The 19,162-nt window shown below is 35.0% G+C and overlaps 1 protein-coding gene across 1 annotated transcript in view; it reads left to right on the top strand.

Moving 5' to 3' along the window:
* USP34 (ubiquitin specific peptidase 34) overlaps positions 1–19,162 on the top strand; it is a 110,003-nt gene that overhangs the window by 48,367 nt on the left and 42,474 nt on the right. The window contains 15 exon segments of the mRNA XM_014966347.1: positions 1,157–1,257; positions 2,727–2,936; positions 3,559–3,684; positions 4,430–4,552; positions 4,679–4,762; positions 5,080–5,166; positions 6,923–7,123; positions 8,453–8,535; positions 9,370–9,410; positions 10,440–10,564; positions 11,675–11,827; positions 13,679–13,783; positions 14,906–14,961; positions 15,061–15,181; positions 18,745–18,928. Coding sequence (XP_014821833.1) covers positions 1,157–1,257; positions 2,727–2,936; positions 3,559–3,684; positions 4,430–4,552; positions 4,679–4,762; positions 5,080–5,166; positions 6,923–7,123; positions 8,453–8,535; positions 9,370–9,410; positions 10,440–10,564; positions 11,675–11,827; positions 13,679–13,783; positions 14,906–14,961; positions 15,061–15,181; positions 18,745–18,928 — 1,800 coding nt within the window.

The following is a 19,162-nucleotide window of genomic DNA, read 5'->3' as shown; positions in this document are numbered from 1 at the left end:
ACATGATTTTTCTTCTCATTACTGTTGTAATTAATTATGTTATTTTCTGTAATTTGGAGACTGTTACAGAGAACCTTTTCTGCGTTCTGTGAAATTCATACATTTCTGGCTCTGCCATTGATTCAGAATTTGAAGTCATAATTCAAATTCATAATTTATACTCTACGTATATGCATTCCAGTCAGGTATAAGATTTTCCTTACTCCTGAAAACTGCTTTTTAATTTATGATCATCCTGTAGCAAAAATGATCATTCATCCTCTTTTGATGCTCTTAATTTGGAATGTCACCTTGCTTCTGAGCATTCTGAGATGGTCATTGCTCGCTTACAGTCTGATGAAAATGCATCCTGTTGTTGTTCCCTTTCCATGTGTATTTTTGAGAGAATGAAATTTTCTGTTTTATCCTTTAAGAGGAAGACATTTTCTAAATCCTACTGATGCTATATATGATAGCATTCTTATCGACTGTTGCTGTTCAAAATGTTATTGCTTTCTGAATTATCTTCTTGTCTATGTTTTCTTGTTTTATTATGAGCAAGAGCATATAATGCATATTATCTCAACAAATTCTGTCCATGAACACCTTTTTCCAACACTACTGACCACTAGTATAAGTGTAAACATGAATCTGACTTTCTTTTCATAGTCTAACAACTTTTTAAAAAAATGTTTTAGTGAGACACAGTAAACCAGACTCAATTTTAGCCATCTTAATTACCTTCTTTGTGAAATCCTTTTCCAGCCACTCATCACGAGCAGCTTTAGTGAAGAAGCTGTCTTGTTTTCACCAAGTGTAGCCACCTAGCAGAAATTTTTATTTTTGTTTTAGCTGGGATTTTAGAAAGATGTGATTCAGAAAATTCAGAATTGCAGTCCCACAGCAGCTGCAGTTCAGTCATGTTACGTACACTTACCGGCGGGGGGAGGAGAAGGGGGTCTGCCATCAAAAAAAAATATCCTAGTGTATAGTAAATATATATATAAAATAAACTTCAGTTTATTGTATTAACCAGTTTTCCTAAGGAAATTGCATTAAATTTTTGCCTCATTTTAACTGCTGCTGAAGGGTGTACCATTAAAATAAGTCTTAGCACTTTCATTAGAAAATGAAACCACGATTGCAGAAATGTATTGAAATAATGTTTTTATCCTAGGTGGCCTCATGGGACCTGTGAGAATGATTTCATCTGGGCATGAACTGACAACTGATTATGATGAAAAGACGCTTCATGAATTGGGTTTTAAGGATATGCAGGTATTACCAGCATATAGATAGCAGTCACTGAAAAAGATTGCTTGATATGTTGCTTTTGTCTTGTGCGGCTGAAACATGTAGTGCTGGTGGAAGGTATATTTTTCTTTGGGAGCATTCTACAGTTTTCTGAAAGGAGCTGTTTCACACTATCCAATATGCATCTCCTGTAAGCTCAAACTAATACTGTCCGTCCTAGCTGCTGTTGTCAGTCTTCAAAATAATTCATTTTAAAAACCTACTTCTAGTTATGTTAGCAGATGTGAAAATTCAAGGTGTGAAGGAAAATTTTCATTTTTTTTCATTCACCAAGGAAAACTAGAGACCAATGAAAACAAAATCAAGAATCAGCATTTTGTCTGAATTGTTGAACTCACATTATTTCCATGGTAGCAGTGACTAACTCTCTCCTTTCATGCGTTAAAGCTGAAGCATATTTTAATGCTTATTTGTATGTTTTTTATTTTGATACGGAGTGGTCTACTCATAAGTTTGCTGAAGTCTACAGTATGGAAAAGCCTAATTCAATTTGTGTAAGGGTGAATGACATCATGACTGTTTTAGGGAGGTGGGACTGTAAAAAAAACTTAGCAGCAGATCATCATATACGTTTTTTCTATCTAAAGGAAAACAAAACTCCTACCAGGCACCTTCAAGGATCTGCTAACATACTTTTAGAAAGGTTATTGCTGGCTGATACGCTTATGTGTGCCATTGCTGGCTCTTAACAGTTGACTCTTACAGTTCCAAATGGGATGATCTGTTGGACTGCGTCTTTGATTGTTCATTAGGTCCTTTTGATAAATGAATTGGGTTAATTCAAAAGCAAAGCCAGATTTTAAAATATTTTTTTCTTGTTAACATAGATTACTTTACAGAACTGAACTATGGTGCAGTCACTTGAATTCTTACGTTTACAGAACTTGAAGGAGCAGTACCATTCAGTTTGAATCAATACATGGAGGTGATAACTAGTCAGCAGGAACAGTTTGTCTGAGAATGGCTTTCCACAGCGTGGTTACACCAATGTAACAAATGTCTGCTTTTCCAGCTGCACTGCTATTTGTGTTGCTGCCCCCTCACTAGCCTTCTTCCAGTCCTTTGAGCCAATTTATCTCATTTTTCCCCTGGATTAGTTTTTGTGCCACTTCATTGATGTGCTGAGAAGTCAGACCAGTATTAGAGTCTCCCCAGCCTTAAGGCCAAAATAAGGGATGATGGACAAGGAAACAGGACCGTCTACTGCAAAAAGCAACAGGAAACAGTGTATGCAACTGCACCATGAATGGCTTAAGTGAAAGCCAAACCGAGCTTTAATTACGGCAGGTGCTCAAAATGCTGCTCAGGAAAGATTTGACAACAAAGATATCGATGTATCTGTAATTCTGATACTTTTGAAAACATTCCATGGTTTTAGCATACGCATTTTTAAAGTAGTCTCTCTCCTCCTTGTTATTTCTCTCTATTTCTAGATGGTGTTTGTATCCCTGGGTGCACCAAGGAGAGAACGTAAAGGTGAAGGTGTTCAGCTTCCAGCATCTTGCCTACCTCCTCCTCAGAAGGACAACATTCCAATGCTTTTACTCCTGCAAGAACCTCATCTTACCACCCTTTTTGATTTGTTAGAGATGCTTGCCTCTTTTAAGCCTCCTTCTGGAGAAGTGGCCATGGAAGACAGTGAGGTAATTTAGAGGAATTTTGTTAAAATAGTTACATTTAAATCTTATTTAATTGATTCTATTTTTCCTGTCTAGCCTACTTCTTGTGTACTCTGTCCAATTGGTAGATACATTTATTGCCTGTATATTCACATTTCATGTATGGTATAATCATTATCATGATTTTTCCGATTTTCTTTAAAATATTGTTCTGATATATTTAAAATGTTTTAAATATTGTAGAAGCTCTGAAAAAGTAATTCTTAAGAAAGAATATTGATTATTTAAATAGATGTGGTGACTAATAATGGGAATTAGCTTGAAGAAAGTTCTGTGAAGGTCTTATTGCAAAAAATCAAGTTTTATGTCTTCTATGTCATCATTAGCATGTGGAAAATTAAATAACTGCTTGTATATTCAAAACTGTAGTTTGTTTTATTTGCAGTCAAATATTTCAAAATGTGTGATAATGGAACTTAGTTTCTTGCCGGTTCAGTGAGACTTCAACTATCATGTTCTATTTATGGATTTGCATTAGATAAGAAACAGATAGCTTATTAATCAGGAATAAATACATTTTTTGACTTGGAAATCTTATTTTCACAATGAAATCCACAATAAGAAAGGTTGTTCTATGGTTTGTCAGAGTGCAAGGTGTGAAGAACTCCATCTCCATGCAGAAAACTTATCCAGACGTGTCTGGGAACTGTTAATGCTTCTGCCAACGTGCCCTAATATGTTGCAGGCATTCCAGAATATTTCAGATGAGCAGGTAAACAAAGAATGCTTGTTTTATGTGTTTATTATATGTGGTTGTTTTAGTGTCTAGTGTTTTAGTTGAAATTTACCCAAAGAGGGATGCTAAATAGTAAGTATGCTGACGCAGATAAACCTAATAAACAAACCTAGTAATTCTTACAAAATTAAACTACACAGAGATGTCAGTTTAGTTCCCCCCAGTTCATTTTTGTGACTTTTAAAAAAAATTATTTAATAAATGAAAAAATAGTCAGTTTCTTCATAAGCAGCCCTGCTTTAACATTATGACTGTTGTGATAGCAATCCTTTTGTACTCTTCTATAATTTCAAAACATAGGTATTTACTTAGTCATTTTTTTCCCTATAGATGTAATTTTTGCCTCTTTTAAAAGTTGTTGAAACTACATATTACATTTCTTAGATAATATGGTTCTTTATGGACATGTGCATCAAAATTTTGGTGGAAATTATAATGTAGAGTATAACATTTGGCTCCTTCTACTTTAAAATTGTGTGTACATTACCTTATAATAATGTTGGAGGTTTACTCAAATTTCATCACTTAATTCATATTATTCCATTTTTTTAAAATCATATATAGAAATATGCTTGAAAATGTCTAATTTCAAGTAATAGATGAAAATAAAAACCAAATAATTTGTGCATGCCACTTTAAAAATTCTCTCCTTGCATTTTTTAGATAGATCAGGATTGCATAAAATTGTGTTAATTGCTTTCTGTCTTTTTTATCTTTTAAGAGTAATGATGGCTTTAGCTGGAAGGATCTTCTGCGAATAAAAAGTGCCCATAAACTTTTGTATGCCCTGGAAATTATTGAAGCTTTAGGAAAGCCCAACAGGAGAATAAGACGTGAATCTACGGTAATAGAGTTCCTTGCACAGAATATATGTTTTTCTCTCTGAACCAAAGTGTATATTGATGAGTTATTTTATAGTATTTTAATTCTTTAGCTGTTTTTACAATGAATTGTTCTTGTTTATCTTTAGGGAAGTTATAGCGATCTCTACCCAGATTCAGATGATTCCAGTGAAGATCAAATAGAAAATAGTAAAAACACATGGAGCTGCAAGGTTTGATTTTCCTACAGTATTCTGTGATACCTAATACAGTTTTTCAAAAAGGGTATAAAATGAAAACTGTTTAAAACATTTTCTATGTTAAAGGTTTTGGTATCAAATTTTAGATATAATGTTTTAAAGTTTTCTTTGTTATTAGGCCTATAAATTTATCATAGTTGTGTACAGCTATTTCTTTTATTTTCCATAAAATATCCAGTTAATAACATTTTTTAAAAAATTATTTACAAAGCTTAGATTGGTATCTAACTGAACTTAGTGATATGTCTGTATTTGCTTTTTCTCACATTGGTTCCATAATATGCTTACAGTTTGTTGCTGCTGGAGGACTCCAACAGTTACTAGAAATTTTCAATTCTGGAATCTTAGAGCCTAAAGAACAAGAATCATGGACTGTGGTAAGAGTTTATTCACCCTTTTTCTCCAGAATAAAATAGCTGTCATTTGTAAAGACTTCATTACTTTCAGGCTTTGTTATAGTTACTTTCTGTAGTAAGCAAACCAAATTAATTCTATAATTGAAACCACCAGAGTCTGTGCAATAGCATCTTTTTATTGAATATTTTATGTTCCTGGAATAATGTATTTTCTTTTTAAAAAAATCTTCAGAGTTCTGCTTTTTTACGTTTTAGAACCACCCTTTGTATTTTTCTATGTATTTTTGGTTTAATTTTTTTGTCTAGTTTTACTCAAAAGCCTAGTTTGTAGAACATAAAATTGTAAACCATGGGAATATATTGGATGAAAAAAAAACCCAACAATCTGTGTTCCATTTTTAGGAATGATTGCAACTGCATTGCATATCACAGTTGTTTTTTTTTTAAAGTAAAAATTTGCCAAACAAGGAGGAGATACTTTATTGTTCCCTTTTTTCTTCTTGTTCTAGGGGAGGTTGTTATTTGGAAGCTTTCATTATAGTCTGGTTTTAAAAACAGTAATCTGTTACTTATCTTCCCCTCTGAAGAAGCCAAGAGATCCCATTTTCCCTTGTTAGCATTGAGGCAAAAGTGGTAGCACACTGTGGCTATGGTGTTAATAAAGCCATTTTTCAATAATGAACATTACTAGTAATTGTTCTTATATAATGTCTTTTTTCATCATTATTCTATTATTAGTTTGAGCTGAACTCACATCATAATGAAAACTTTTTTTTAATTAGAATTAATTTTTCTCTTTTATTATCAATTCTCTGGCATTTGATTAAAACTATTGGAATATCCCAAGCTCTGAGTCACATGTACATAAAAAGAAGTAAATGAACAAGCATACACATGTATGTGTAAAACTGATGATGGTTACCAAAGAGTTAAAAAGGCAGCAGGTAGACTTTTCATAAAAAGTTTGATAGTTTTTGACTGATTTTGATGTATTTGTTCTGAAATTATTTCAGTATTTGAAACAGGTTGTCCTTCTCTCTGTTCAGTATATAAACAAAAGTTTGTATGATTGCTTTTATTGGCCTGTCCGGAAAGTATGCACAACACTCTGAAAATAATAACAGATACTGCAACTAAGTGTCTTAGCAGAGAGTCCTGACTTGTGCGTGTGTAGGTGCCAGGTAGCTGACCTGCTTCACATCTTGCTGTGATATGGTGCTCTATTTTTGTTATTTTTACTCTCATAATGCACCTTCTGTTGGTGGAGCTGAGCAGGTGCTACGCTTGGCCATAGCCACACAGCTGAGAGCCATGAAAACTGATCTCAAGAGTTTACTAAATGGATTGGTGGTTTTCATCTCACAAGGGATGTTAAAATACAATTATTTTTTTTCTTAAAGTAGTGTCTATTGTCTCTGCATGGTTAAATATATTCAAATTGAAAACATTTCTGTATATCATACTTTATACCCTGTGCTGTAGTTGAATACAATACAGGAAAAGCTCTTAACTCCTGTACCATTTCCTTTGTGTTATATAGGATGCCATGAGTGCATCTGTTAATAGGACTACATTATGAAAATAGTTTCATTATAAGAAATAACTTTTTTTTTAATAACCTTTCTGTTTAGTGTCTATTCTAGTCAGGTTTTGCCAGTTAGTTCTAGCTGTTTATAGCTTACTTAAGCTTTTCATTTCAAATTCCATAATAGGCATTAGAACTATTTGTAAAATAAATCCCTGAAACAATAAAATTTCATTTCCTTCTTATTCACAGTGGCAGCTGGACTGTCTTGCTTGCTTGCTGAAGCTGATATGCCAGTTTGCAGTTGATCCTTCAGACCTGGATTTAGCTTACCATGATGTTTTTGCCTGGTCGGGTGTAGCGGAGAGTCACAGAAAAAGAACGTGGCCAGGCAAATCAAGGAAGACCGCAAGTGACCATGCAAAGGGCCTTCATATACCTCGTTTAACAGAGGTAGGAGATAACCAGTGTAGCTGTTTTGTGAACTCTAGAAAAATGACTCCTTTGTGGTGTGAAGCCTTTATTTTTGTAATAATGTAGGGGGAAAGTTACTAATATTAATCTATATCCCACATGATGTTCTCCTCTAAAATTTATTTTCATTGCTTTAAACCTGGCAGTTTTAAAAGCTGGAGTCAAAATGTTTTTTGGTGATTGGCAAGCATGTGAATTGGGAGTTTCGGAATTCCAGTGCTTTATCCCCATTTCTTAGATTTTGTTTCCCAAATTAATTACTCCTTTTCATTATGCTAAGTTGTTATATGGGCTTGCTAAACCCACTTCAGATTCCTTTAGCAAGCACTAAAATAACTTGCTCTACTAAAGATACCTGAGTGAGTGTATGGTAAACTTACCTAAACTTGTAAACCTTCCTACCAGATTCCCACATTCTAATGTCCTAATGTAGACCAAATAAATGTAGGATTTTGGCATCAGAGATACAAATGGGTTCTTTTGGGCAATGGACCAGCTGTTGGTTGATTGCCAGAAAGTGTAGATCTGAGCTGTGAGATGGAGCCAGACTTCCCATTTGTCATTGTTATACATGGAAAGACCTTAACTATTCTTTAAGTATTGGGTATTTTAAACAAAACAGATCCTTAAATTGCCAAAGCTACTATGGTACAGGGAAATTGTCAAATGTATTAAATTTTTCAACATTGGCTGTGGGTAAATGCTGCTACCAGTCTCTATAACTGGTTTTAAATTTTATTTGTCACTAATGAATATTTTTTATTGCAGTGGCTTTGCTATCTAAATATTTTAAAAGACTTTCTTCAAACTTTGATTTAAAAATTATGTGTAGCCTGTCAGGTTCTCTAACAATGAATAATTTAAGTGAATGTATAGTCAATAAAATGTGTTGATCACAGAGAGAGGCAAAATTGACATATCCAGCCTCATCCTCAACCCTCTCCTCAAGCTTAAAATTGTTTTAAAAGAAGTGAACAGTCCGTGCTTTTAGTAGTAGTACTGTGTTTTGATCAAAAGGATTGAATAAATGGTTGATTTTTCTATTCAGTTAAAATGTCTGTCTTAAATAAAATGGAACATTTGCATCTAGACTTAGTCAATGAAATACAGGATTTTAGGTCTGCTTTAATAAATAACAATATAAGTTTTAACTATGGAGATACGATGATTTGTCATTTGCTCTTCTTCCCTCTACACAGGTGGGGTTTTTTTAGATTCACACAGTGTGTATAATTTAAAAACAGATCAAAAAGCTTGTTGTTATATTAACTGTGTTTTTTTTTTTTCTTTTGACTTCAATTTTTAAAGGTGTTTCTTGTACTTGTCCAGGGAACCAGTTTGATTCAGCGACTTATGTCAGTTGCTTATACATATGACAACTTGGCACCTAGGTACAATATCTTTCTATTTTTATAATAAAGCTAATCAAGTGTGCACATTTTCATCTCTGCATTAAATAAAGTAAATAGCTCTTTCAGTTGTAGTCCGCATTAATGCCTAAAGACTTAAATTTCTGATATGGGTGTTAGACTTGCTTTTCTTAGTCACCTTAGATTACTGCTGAAATTACCCTTATTGCTTTAGTGAGTGTGCATGTACTGAAGGGAAAATTTTACCTTCAGAACCAGACTACTAGAGATTTTTGTCCTTTTTGCCTCTTGTCCTGAAAAAAGCAATTCTGTGTAAAACTGCATCATGACAGATTCGGACTGATGGTGGGGAGGATGGGGTTTTTGCTACATTTGGTGTTGTAGAATTGCAAGTAATGAATAGTGTGCCTTACCCTGTTTTAATTTAAACGATTGTTAAGGAGATTCGTAGCATTTCCAGTCAAGTCTGCAAGCATGCCTAACTTTAACCTCGAGTTGAGTTGCAGGAATAATTTTGAATACATACAGTATGGTTTGGGTTTCATAACCTTTTATTGCAATTTATAAAAGTGTAAATAAATAAATACAAACATTCAAAATTTGTCTAAAGTTTGCAAATGTTTGTTCAAAGTGCAGTTCCCTGAAGAATAATAGCTTTCTTTTAGATTTTCATAGTTTTATTGTTGATAATTTTGAATACTGCAAGAAATTAATTCTTTTAGGATGAAAATTTTAGTTTTCTTAGTGGGTACTTAAGAGTAACTGTGTTGTTACTTCTGTGTATTTGTATTTCTAAATGATAATCTGTTACGTTTTGTGATAAAGTTCAAATGGCTTTATCTTCTTCCTGTTCAGGGTGTTGAAGGCTCAGTCTGATCACAGATCAAGACATGAAGGTTAGTGCTGCAAAATAGCTATATGTTATGAACTAATAGTAATGAAAACATACTAAAGATAACAAATTACGTGTTTGTTTTATTCCAACATTAAAATGCTCTAAAATTGTGTTCCTAAGGCTGTTGTAACCCAGGTGGGAATACACAGATACGCTTTCCTTCGCTGAAAATTGTTTTATATGAATTGAAATTTTGTACTGTAGCTATACCTTCATCTCCAGAAGAGGTGGTTTGGTTAGGAAAACCAGCTGTATTCTTATCTAGGTTTATACATTGGCTTCAGTTTTACCACTTTGTTCTCCCCTAGGGATGTTAGTGTCTATGAACTCGAATTCTCAGTTAATGCTATGTATTACCTACTAAAGTCTTACTTTTAGCTGATGAGAAGAAAGGAACAGATACATTAGTGAGTCCAGACATGATGGATGCAAGCCATTAGCAAAGGACCAGCTCTTTGCTTAAGAAGTAGAGATGCAGGAAAGGATTGTGCTCCAGAGTGGTAATACTTACGGAATCACAGAATAGTATGGGGTTGGAAGGGACCTCTGGAGATCATCTAGTCCAACCCCCCTGCCAAGCAGGTTCACCGAGAGCAGGTTGCACAGGAACATGTCCAGGCAGGTTTTAAATGTTTCCAGGGAAGGAGACTCCACCACCTCTCTGGGCAGCCTGTTCCAGTGCTCTGCCACCCTCAAAGTAAGGAAGTTCCTCCACACATGTTTAGGTGGAACTTATTATATTCAAATTTGTGCCCATTTCCTTTTGAAAATAAGAAGTTCCACCTAAAAATGAGGAGTAGAGTACTTAGAGTACTCTAATTTAATTGTCAGCAGTAGTACAATGGTCAGTATTTAGTAACCATATTAGTAAAATTCTCAGTTTAGGTAGTTTCTTTGGTGCCAGTAAGGATTGAGTCTCGTATGTTAGTATGACTGAAATACATGTCATATATGCTGAAAGTGTACAGCTCTTCCACCTGAAAAGCCTCTTCTGTTAGTTACAACGTGATTTACTCTTGTTTTCTCTCAGTCACTCATTATTCAATGTGGCTCTTGGTGAGCTGGGCTCACTGCTGTTCCTTGGTGAAATCCAGTCTGGCGGACAGTGATCATTTGCAAGAGTGGCTGAAGAAACTTACCCTTCTTATTCCAGAGGTATGTTAAAGGAGAAGTTATTGCATCACTAATTAGTGTATAATATGGAACAAGATTAATTTTGGTTTCAAGCTACCATTACATTGAAAACATGTCGTTTCCTGCTAGGACTAGGCAGGATCTGACTCAAGTTACTTGCAGTCCTGTTTAAGAAATAATCAGTTGTAGTTAGAATACTGTGTAAGATGGCATATTTGTGGTTGATTGCAAACCAGTTCATAAACTCTCATCTTGGTTCTTGGCTTCTGTTTGAAGGTAATTTTTTCATTGTAATTTGTTGAAATTTCTGGGTAATGTCCTCTAACGCGGATTAGTCTAAATATACTTCCTCCATTATTATTTTTTTAGCTGTACTTTTTATCACAAAATGAGGCGAATGAGAGTTGATGTAAAAATGTTTGTCATTACCGAATCTTTGCCTAGTTTTAAGTTATTTTTTCTGATGTAAGAAAGACTTAAAAATTGCATAAAGATATGCATGGTAGAAAATTTTGGTGTTTACTAGTGATTGCTTAAAGGTGCAACATGGACATAGTGTGATAATTATTACCTGTGGCTTTATTACTCAAGCACGGAAAAAGCTCACCTGCTGACTCCATTTAAAATCCCTGGAAAAGAAAGAGTGCAAACTTCCAAAGCTGGATTAGAGATAGTCTGTGGGTATTTTTCTTAAGAATAAAAGGAAGAAGAAAATAATTCTTTTAGTGAAATTAAACAAATTAACCATACAGTTAGGGTTGAGTAAGTGTAAGTTCCAGCATCACACAAACATACACAGCATTAGTTCCCTGATTTGCCCAATTGTCGTATTTTCTACTTAGTGATATCTCTGCTTTACTGTCTGTAATCTTTACTGTAGAAAATATGTAACTCAAGAAACAAGGGGCACAGATGAATCAGCTTTTTTTGTTAGAACAGTCTCTTTTGCTTTTTTCTGTAGGTAATGTAAATGTGCGTTATTTGTAATATGTGTTTTTAGAAGACATTCTACCTTGATAACCTAATAGGTATTATGAGAAGTACTTAACTATATACATATGAAACAAAAGTCAACAAAAGAAAAAAAAATCTAAATAATGTGTAATCATATACTTCTTTTATTTTTCATAGACTGCTGTTCGGCATGAGTCTTGCAACGGTTTATACAAGTTATCTCTCTCTGGTTTGGATGGGGGAGACTCAATTAATCGATCCTTTCTGCTGCTGGCTGCATCAACTTTATTAAAATTTCTCCCTGATGCTCAAGCTCTGAAACCAATCCGGGTAAGAATATGAGAAATTACAAGACATTATCAAAGATCTATTTAAACTTACTTTTGTTAATATAAAAATGAAAAATGGCATCACATATTATCATTATGTCTGACATACTGCCTCTGATATAATGAGATAATAATACTTTAGATGCTTCCAGAAATGTCACAAAAGTGGTTAAAGCTGTGATGCTACACTAATTTAGAGCTTGCCTGTGCTTGGAGAAATGCAGAATAGCATTTAGGAAGTGCTCTTCTTCTGGAATTTTAGTGTCCACATAACACAGTGTTAGGGAATAACAGTTTTGTTTTAAATATATATTTCAGTTTCCCTTTTAAATATGGGTAAGCCCATAAATAAATCGGTACATTGTTTTACATGTCATAGGTGCCCTCTGTTGTTGTGGCTGAGTGTTAGTGTTCCCCAGTCATTTGCTGCTGGTTTTCTGTTGGAATATGCCTGAACCACAACAGAGTATTACTGCCCTCACAGCTCTGCTAAATAGGAGAGATGCTGTGGGTGCTGTCAAAGCTACTTCAGGAGGAGTTCTCACTGTTAATGTATGCACATTAATAGAGATGGTTTGAGCTAACCTGGATGATTTAGCCTGAAGTCAGTTAGGGGTTGTAGACCTGTCAATGCCTATCAGGGAAGGCTGTGCTGCCTCCAGCTGATGTAGCTAGATCTAAACAAGAGCACCTGGACCAGCAGGTCCAGAGAGGTGATTCTGCCACGTTACTTTGCTCTGGTGAGACCTCACCTGGAATACTGTGTGCAGGTCTGGAGCCCTCAATATAAGAAGGATATGGACCTGATGGAGCGGGTCCAGAGGAGGGCCACAAAGATGATCGGGGTGTTGGAGCACCTCTGCTACGAGGACAGGCTGAGGGAGCTGGGGTTGTTCAGCCTGGAGAAGAGGAGGCTCCAGGGAGGCCTAATAGCGGCCTTCCAGTACCTGAGGGGGGCCTACAGGAAGGCCGGGGAGAGCCTGTTTACAAAGGCCTGCAGTGACAGAACAAGGGGTAATGGCTTTAAACTGGAGAAAAGCAGATTTAGATTAGACATTAGGAATAAGTTCTTTACTATGAGGGTGGTGGAACACTGGAACAGGTTGCCAGGGGAGGTGGTTGAGGCCCCATCCCTGGAGATATTCAAGGTGAGGCTCAACGAGGCCCTGGGCAACCTGGTCTAACTGGGGTGTCTGACTGCAGGGGGGTCGGACTAGGTGACCTTGAAGGTCCCTTCTGACCCAGATGATTCTATGATTCTATGATTTATGGAGTTGTATGGCAGTGAATTGTAAACCTGGATTTTGGATCTTTCAAGCAGTTACTTTGTGATCCTCTGTGGCATTTGATTTCAGGTTAGAGTGGTTCATTCAGTTAAAGTCTGCTTTCATTTTAAACTCTGTTGATATTGTAAAAAAAAAAAAAAAGTTAAAATAATCTACTGAAGATTTTGCATGATTTGACTCATTTTCAGATTTGACTCATTTTCAAGTTTAAAATTTGAGTTGTACTGACTGATGTTGAATTCAGCCAAAGTTTCTCACGTTTTGTCTAGCCTAATATTGAAAATTTTGCAATTTTCAGTGGTTAGGATGGAGTCAATACTATTTAAAATATTTTTTAAGTATCTGGCAGACCATCCTGTTAATCTTTCAAGAAAATTAACAAATATTTCAGAAGAAAAATAGAACGTGCACTGTTAACCATTGTGAAATACATTGTTCCTATACTTGGCTTATATTAAATTGTAGAAGGTAGTATTTTTGTAACAGTTACTGGGTTTACTATATTTTTTTAATACACAGGTATATTGTTTGAAGTATTTCAGAACAAAAGCAATTTCTTTTCACAGATAGAGGATTATGAAGAAGAAACAGTGCTGCGACCAGGTTGTAAGGAATATTTTTGGCTGCTGTGCAAACTGATTGATAACATACATGTCAAGGATGCAAGTCAGGTAGGTTTTGCTTTGCTTTCATATGAACGTTTGCTTTTTTAAATTTGGGGATTCAGGCTACTCATACTTCAGTATGAGACATTTTTACTTAAGATACAGTGAACTGCTGCAAACAGCTCTTGGAACTTTCCCATCTCCCAGCCTTCTTTGCTCTCTGATGTGTATTTAGTAGCTCTTGGCCAAACAAAGCTTCAGATACTAAACCTGTAGAGTCAAGAAAGGGGAATGGGTATAATACACAGGGGGTGAACTTAGGTGAAGGTAACACATTGGGAATACTGTAATTATCTGAGAGATTCACTCTTGATAATTTCAATGTGGTCTAAGGAGGAGGTAATCAAGTATTTGACTAAAGCTGAAAGAGCAAAAAATTTTAATTAACAGCCACTTAGCTGAGGCTAGAAAACCTTTTCACAACTTAACATCTCTAAACGGTTAAAGCTACCTTTTGGGCAAACTCTGCAACTGCTTGTGCTGGCTGGTGGCCCTGCATAAATCTCTCTAGTTTATTCTCAGTGTTGTAGCAGGAGTGTGGGAAGAAAAGACAGACAAAGCTTTAATCCTAGTTTCTCAAGAATGGAAAAGTCTTGTCCTCTCCTAACTCCGCATGTTCCTAGTAGAGGCAAAAATTTTGGTCCCCCCCATCATTCCTCTGCCAGTTTCCTTCCATCTCTGTTTTATTAATTCAGTCTTTTTGCTGGGCTGCAGTTCTGCCTGCTTCTGTGTGATGCTCAAGCAAGTAATGATAATGGGACTTTTCAACCTTCTGTGTTCTTGTGAGAAATAACAAACACTTTAAAATAGTACTAATCTATTTATTTCAGTATGGTAAATATAGTATATTTGTGGGATCTGGAATTGAAACAATAAATGTTACTTCATTTGAGCGGTACAGCATTGATTTTAGAGAATAGTTTTATCACATTTCTCAAAATGTATTAAAATATTGTTGCAAGCATGTTTGAAAGATGAGTTTTAATTAGCCCCTGTTTATCTGTGTGCAATAACAAAATTTCATCCAAAAGCATAACCATAGTTTCAGACTAGGCTTATAAATTGTCATTCATGAAGTACATAATTATTTTCTATTTATATCCCATATATTTCTTTATTTTTAATCAGACCACGCTGCTTGATTTAGATGCACTAGCAAGACATCTGGCAGACTGCATTCGGAGGTAAGGTTTGCTAACAGTAATTTCACTTGTAAGTTGTATTATATTTATTGTTAGTGGGACAGAGTTTTAACATTTCTTTGTATATGTGTGTATATATAGCAGAGAAATTCTTGACCATCAAGATGGTAATATAGAAGATGATGGACTTACAGGACTACTTCGTCTTGCAACAAGTGTTATTAAGCACAAACCACCCTTTAAATTTTCTCGTGAAGGCCAGGTAAGAAAAGGACACTGAAAGACTGTAAAGATATCAAAATAGCATCATCTTTCTTACACTACTTTCCTCATTTCACCTTTCTTCTGCTATTTTGATCACAGGGCTCGATATATCGTATTTCTAGCCTTAGGATGATGGATAAAAACACAATTATAATTCTTTACTAAAAAGTAGTACATACTTTCCTTCCCTTTCTTCCCTTTCTATCTGTATTTAATTTCAGGATAGAGTTCTTATATCCTAGAAACTTTACTTATTTTAGTTTATTATCTTTAAATGTTTTTAGTATTGATCAGCATTAACTGGTTTAAAAATCATTAACAGCAGCTGCTTTTTGACCATATCCTGGTACAGTTGTGACCTAAAAGCAGCTTTTAAGCTCTACATCTACATAGAGGCAGACATCTATTACAAGAACATTATATTCCACCTCTGCTTGTAAGATGGGAGATTGGCTAGGCAGGGGAAGCTGCTAAAAAATTTCTACTTTGTGTTTTGGGGCCAAATTGTCTAAAAAAAAGTAAAATTCATGGTGTAAAAGCTGACTTACACTGATGTTTTTTTCTATAGATTGTACTGAGCTTATGACTGGACCTTTAGTGAGGTTTCACCAAGAAAATAATTCCCTGTATTCAATTATGTTGCATATATCCTGCCTGTTACTGTCTTTTATCATAACATGGGCCTGAAAATAATTTTACAGTCCAAAAGTTTTAACAGTGGCTGCATTGTGCACTACCTACCATAAAGTTACATCGTTGACAGCATTTTAAAAAACTAGTACTATGTATTTTTCCCGGAATAACTCTATTTTAAGTATGGAGAGCTTGCAGATTAAATTAGAGGAAGAATTCAATTCACAGAGTGCAGTGTAGAGAATGACATAGTAATTAAAATAGAAGAGGTATGCGAAGATCAGATTCATGTAGGTTGGGTATATGAAAATTAAAGAAAACAAAATGGAAGCTTAAGTAGAGAGGAGTGATACCATGCAGAATCCTAAGGTATGTTGCATGTATGTAGTTTATCACAGGGAGGCCAGAAATTTTATTTGAAAAGTGGATGAATGTGAACAGAGCAGTATCCACAACAAACTTCTCAAAAAGAGTTTAGCTTTGCTGAGAGTCAGGGACTTTATACATTTTCTGAGACTAAGTCATGATCTACTGTTGATTTTTTTTTTTTTAATTCTGAACATTTTTAAATTTTTTTAATTAAGAACGCCTATTAACTGCACATTATAAAGTGCATTAGTGAAGAATTTTTTCTTGTGTTCAACGTAATAGAACAGGATTGTGAAACCACATGCTTCCCCCTGAGCAAAGGCTGGTGAAAAAATATCCAGGAAAATACAGTGGCTAATACTGAAGATAGTTTAGACTTGCCCAGAGGATTCTGATGCTCCGCTGTGCCTTTTCTTCCCTAGTGATTCCTTTACTTCTCTAAGTAAACAAAATTATTGTTCAGCAAATATTCTCAAACTTTAAAGGTCACATTTTGTGTCAATAACGGATACTTGATCTAACTTCTTTGATGCCTTTTATAGATAATCACTGCCTACCTTATTCTGCACTAAGTGGACAAAAATATGTTTTCAACATACACTAGCTAGCACATCTTCACTGGCAAGGTATATCTTAAGGCCACTTTGATTGTAAAGAGATATATTTATAACAAGATTTTTGCATTTAGCCTCTGAACAAATTCGTCTGTAAAGTTCTTTGTCTTCCCTGCTCCAACACATGAGAATTCAGTCAGCACAACTACAGGATTGAGAGTGTTAATCAGAAAAAGATAGATGCGGATCTCTGAAGTTAAGGCTTTTCTGGGACACCTTCGGGTGGCTGGTGTGTTAAAATCTGTTTGAAAAAGGCTGCAGCTGAAAACACAGCCTGAAACTTCACTTAGTAGATGCAGCTGATCTGCTGATGAGCTGATATCACTGGCACCTGGCAGGTATGGTCAGGCATGGAAAGGAATCAGGCTGCTGCCCTGCTCCTAATACAGGCTAACTACCAAGAAACCAGGTATCTATTTATTTTTTATTTTATCCATTTATTTTTCTCCAAAGTGTGGAGAAATCTGGAAGAACTTCAGCTAACCATATTGGGCAGAAGACCTCTCTATATTATTCAGCTATAAACATCAGACTCTGGTTATAAGATTTGCTGTTAAGACTATAGGAATTTCCCTGCATGCTGGAACGAGGCTTTTAATGATGATTTTGCTGTGGACTCTGCAGAAGGTCTTCTTTTGAAGTATTTAGAATTTAGTTAGATTTTACAGCAGAGTTTGACCTTTCAACCTGAAAAGACTTCTTAACTGAATATACCTTAATGGGGAAATTCAGGAAGAACATTTTTTTTAATTATAGTCTAGAAATTGTAGAATGAAGTGCAATAGCTGGATTGGTAGTCTGTGCTCTACAAGTGGAGGAAGAATTTTGTCCCTAAAAAAAATTCAAAAAGGTATCTTTGAGGAAAAAAACATATAAAAATTCTATAGAGGCAGAGGATTTATTGCCTGATTACATAGAGAACTAAAGCGATACACTACTAAATATAATTTAATGATTAAATACAATTTGGTAAGATTGTAGACATTGTACAGTAGCAGCGAAGTGTAGGCTATGGATCATGTTGTCAGACAGAAAGTATGCACATGAATTGCTGATTGTTTAAGGAAATTTATTGAAATATTGTTTTATAAATTCTGTACAATTTCTTCTTTCATACTCTCTCATTATACCACTTAAATGACTAATTAGTAATGTTCACTTTGTAGCTGAAAGGTGGAGGAAAGTCTTTTCTACCCTACTTTAAAGGTGCTGTAGTTGTGGAACGGTATAACCACCTGTTCTTACAGACCTTTATGGGTCTCTTTTTTTTTTTGTTGTCCTTTCAGTATTTTAATTTTGATTTAATTTTATTGAATTAAATTGCCTACAGAGAAGGAATGTACTGAAGTTTAGACAGATCATTCTCACTTATTTAGTTTATTCATTTGGGACACTAGATATAAGTAACAGTATGTAATATGTATTTGTCATTCAAAGGCAACCTGACCTGGTACAGCTGTGCTTTGTACCTTTTGTAATTCAGTTAATATTCCAAATAAGAAACAATATGAATATACACGTAAAGTACACATGGTAGACAATTTAGTGCATGTTTTGTGGTTAATTACTGATTCATAAAACTCCAGCTAGTAGAGTGATTAAGGCTACGTGCTTTCACTAGGAGAAACTAGTCTCAAAGTTACCAAAAATACATGTGTATGATTTGAACAAATTAAATTATCAATCATGAATCAAGCATAATTTGTCATTCTTTTTCAGTGGACATATTTTTCTTCAGGCTATAATGTGGTTACAGTGCACTTTATGAAGTATAAAGAAAATATTTGATATTTGTAATTCAGAACTTGTATGCAAGCCAGAAGGTTCTGTAAATGATAGAGGTATAGAAAGTCTATAGAAGTTTGTAGAAGATTGTTAATACACGACTGTCGTCTTTTAAGAATGTGTTCATGCTGCTAAACCTGCTGATTGAACTGTTTTACAGGAGTTCCTGAGAGACATCTTCAATCTTCTGTTCTTGCTGCCAAGTTTGAAAGATAGACAACAGCCAAAATGCAAGTCACATTCTTCAAGGGCTGCTGCTTATGACTTGTTGGTAGAAATGGTAAAGGGGTCCGTGGAAAACTATAGACTGCTCCACAACTGGGTTATGGCACAACATATGCAGTGTAAGAACCTTTATTCTTGTATAGCTTTGGAGTATTTTGTGGAAAACTAGTCCACTTGCACTTCGTTTGGGTTTTGTTTTGAATTTCCAGATTTACAAAGTTCAGTAAAGAAAATGGAAGTGTACTTATAATATGGACTCCCATTCTGAAGACTGCGTGTTCATGATGGGGAAGGTTACCCACCATTGTGAATGTGATTGTGATCAGAGAATTTCAGTTTCCTCTTGAAATACA

This window comes from Calidris pugnax, unplaced genomic scaffold (genome assembly GCF_001431845.1).
Source record: "Calidris pugnax isolate Ruff unplaced genomic scaffold, ASM143184v1 scaffold31, whole genome shotgun sequence".
NCBI classification, from domain to species: domain Eukaryota; kingdom Metazoa; phylum Chordata; class Aves; order Charadriiformes; family Scolopacidae; genus Calidris; species Calidris pugnax.
This window is presented reverse-complemented; position numbering and strand designations above follow the sequence as displayed.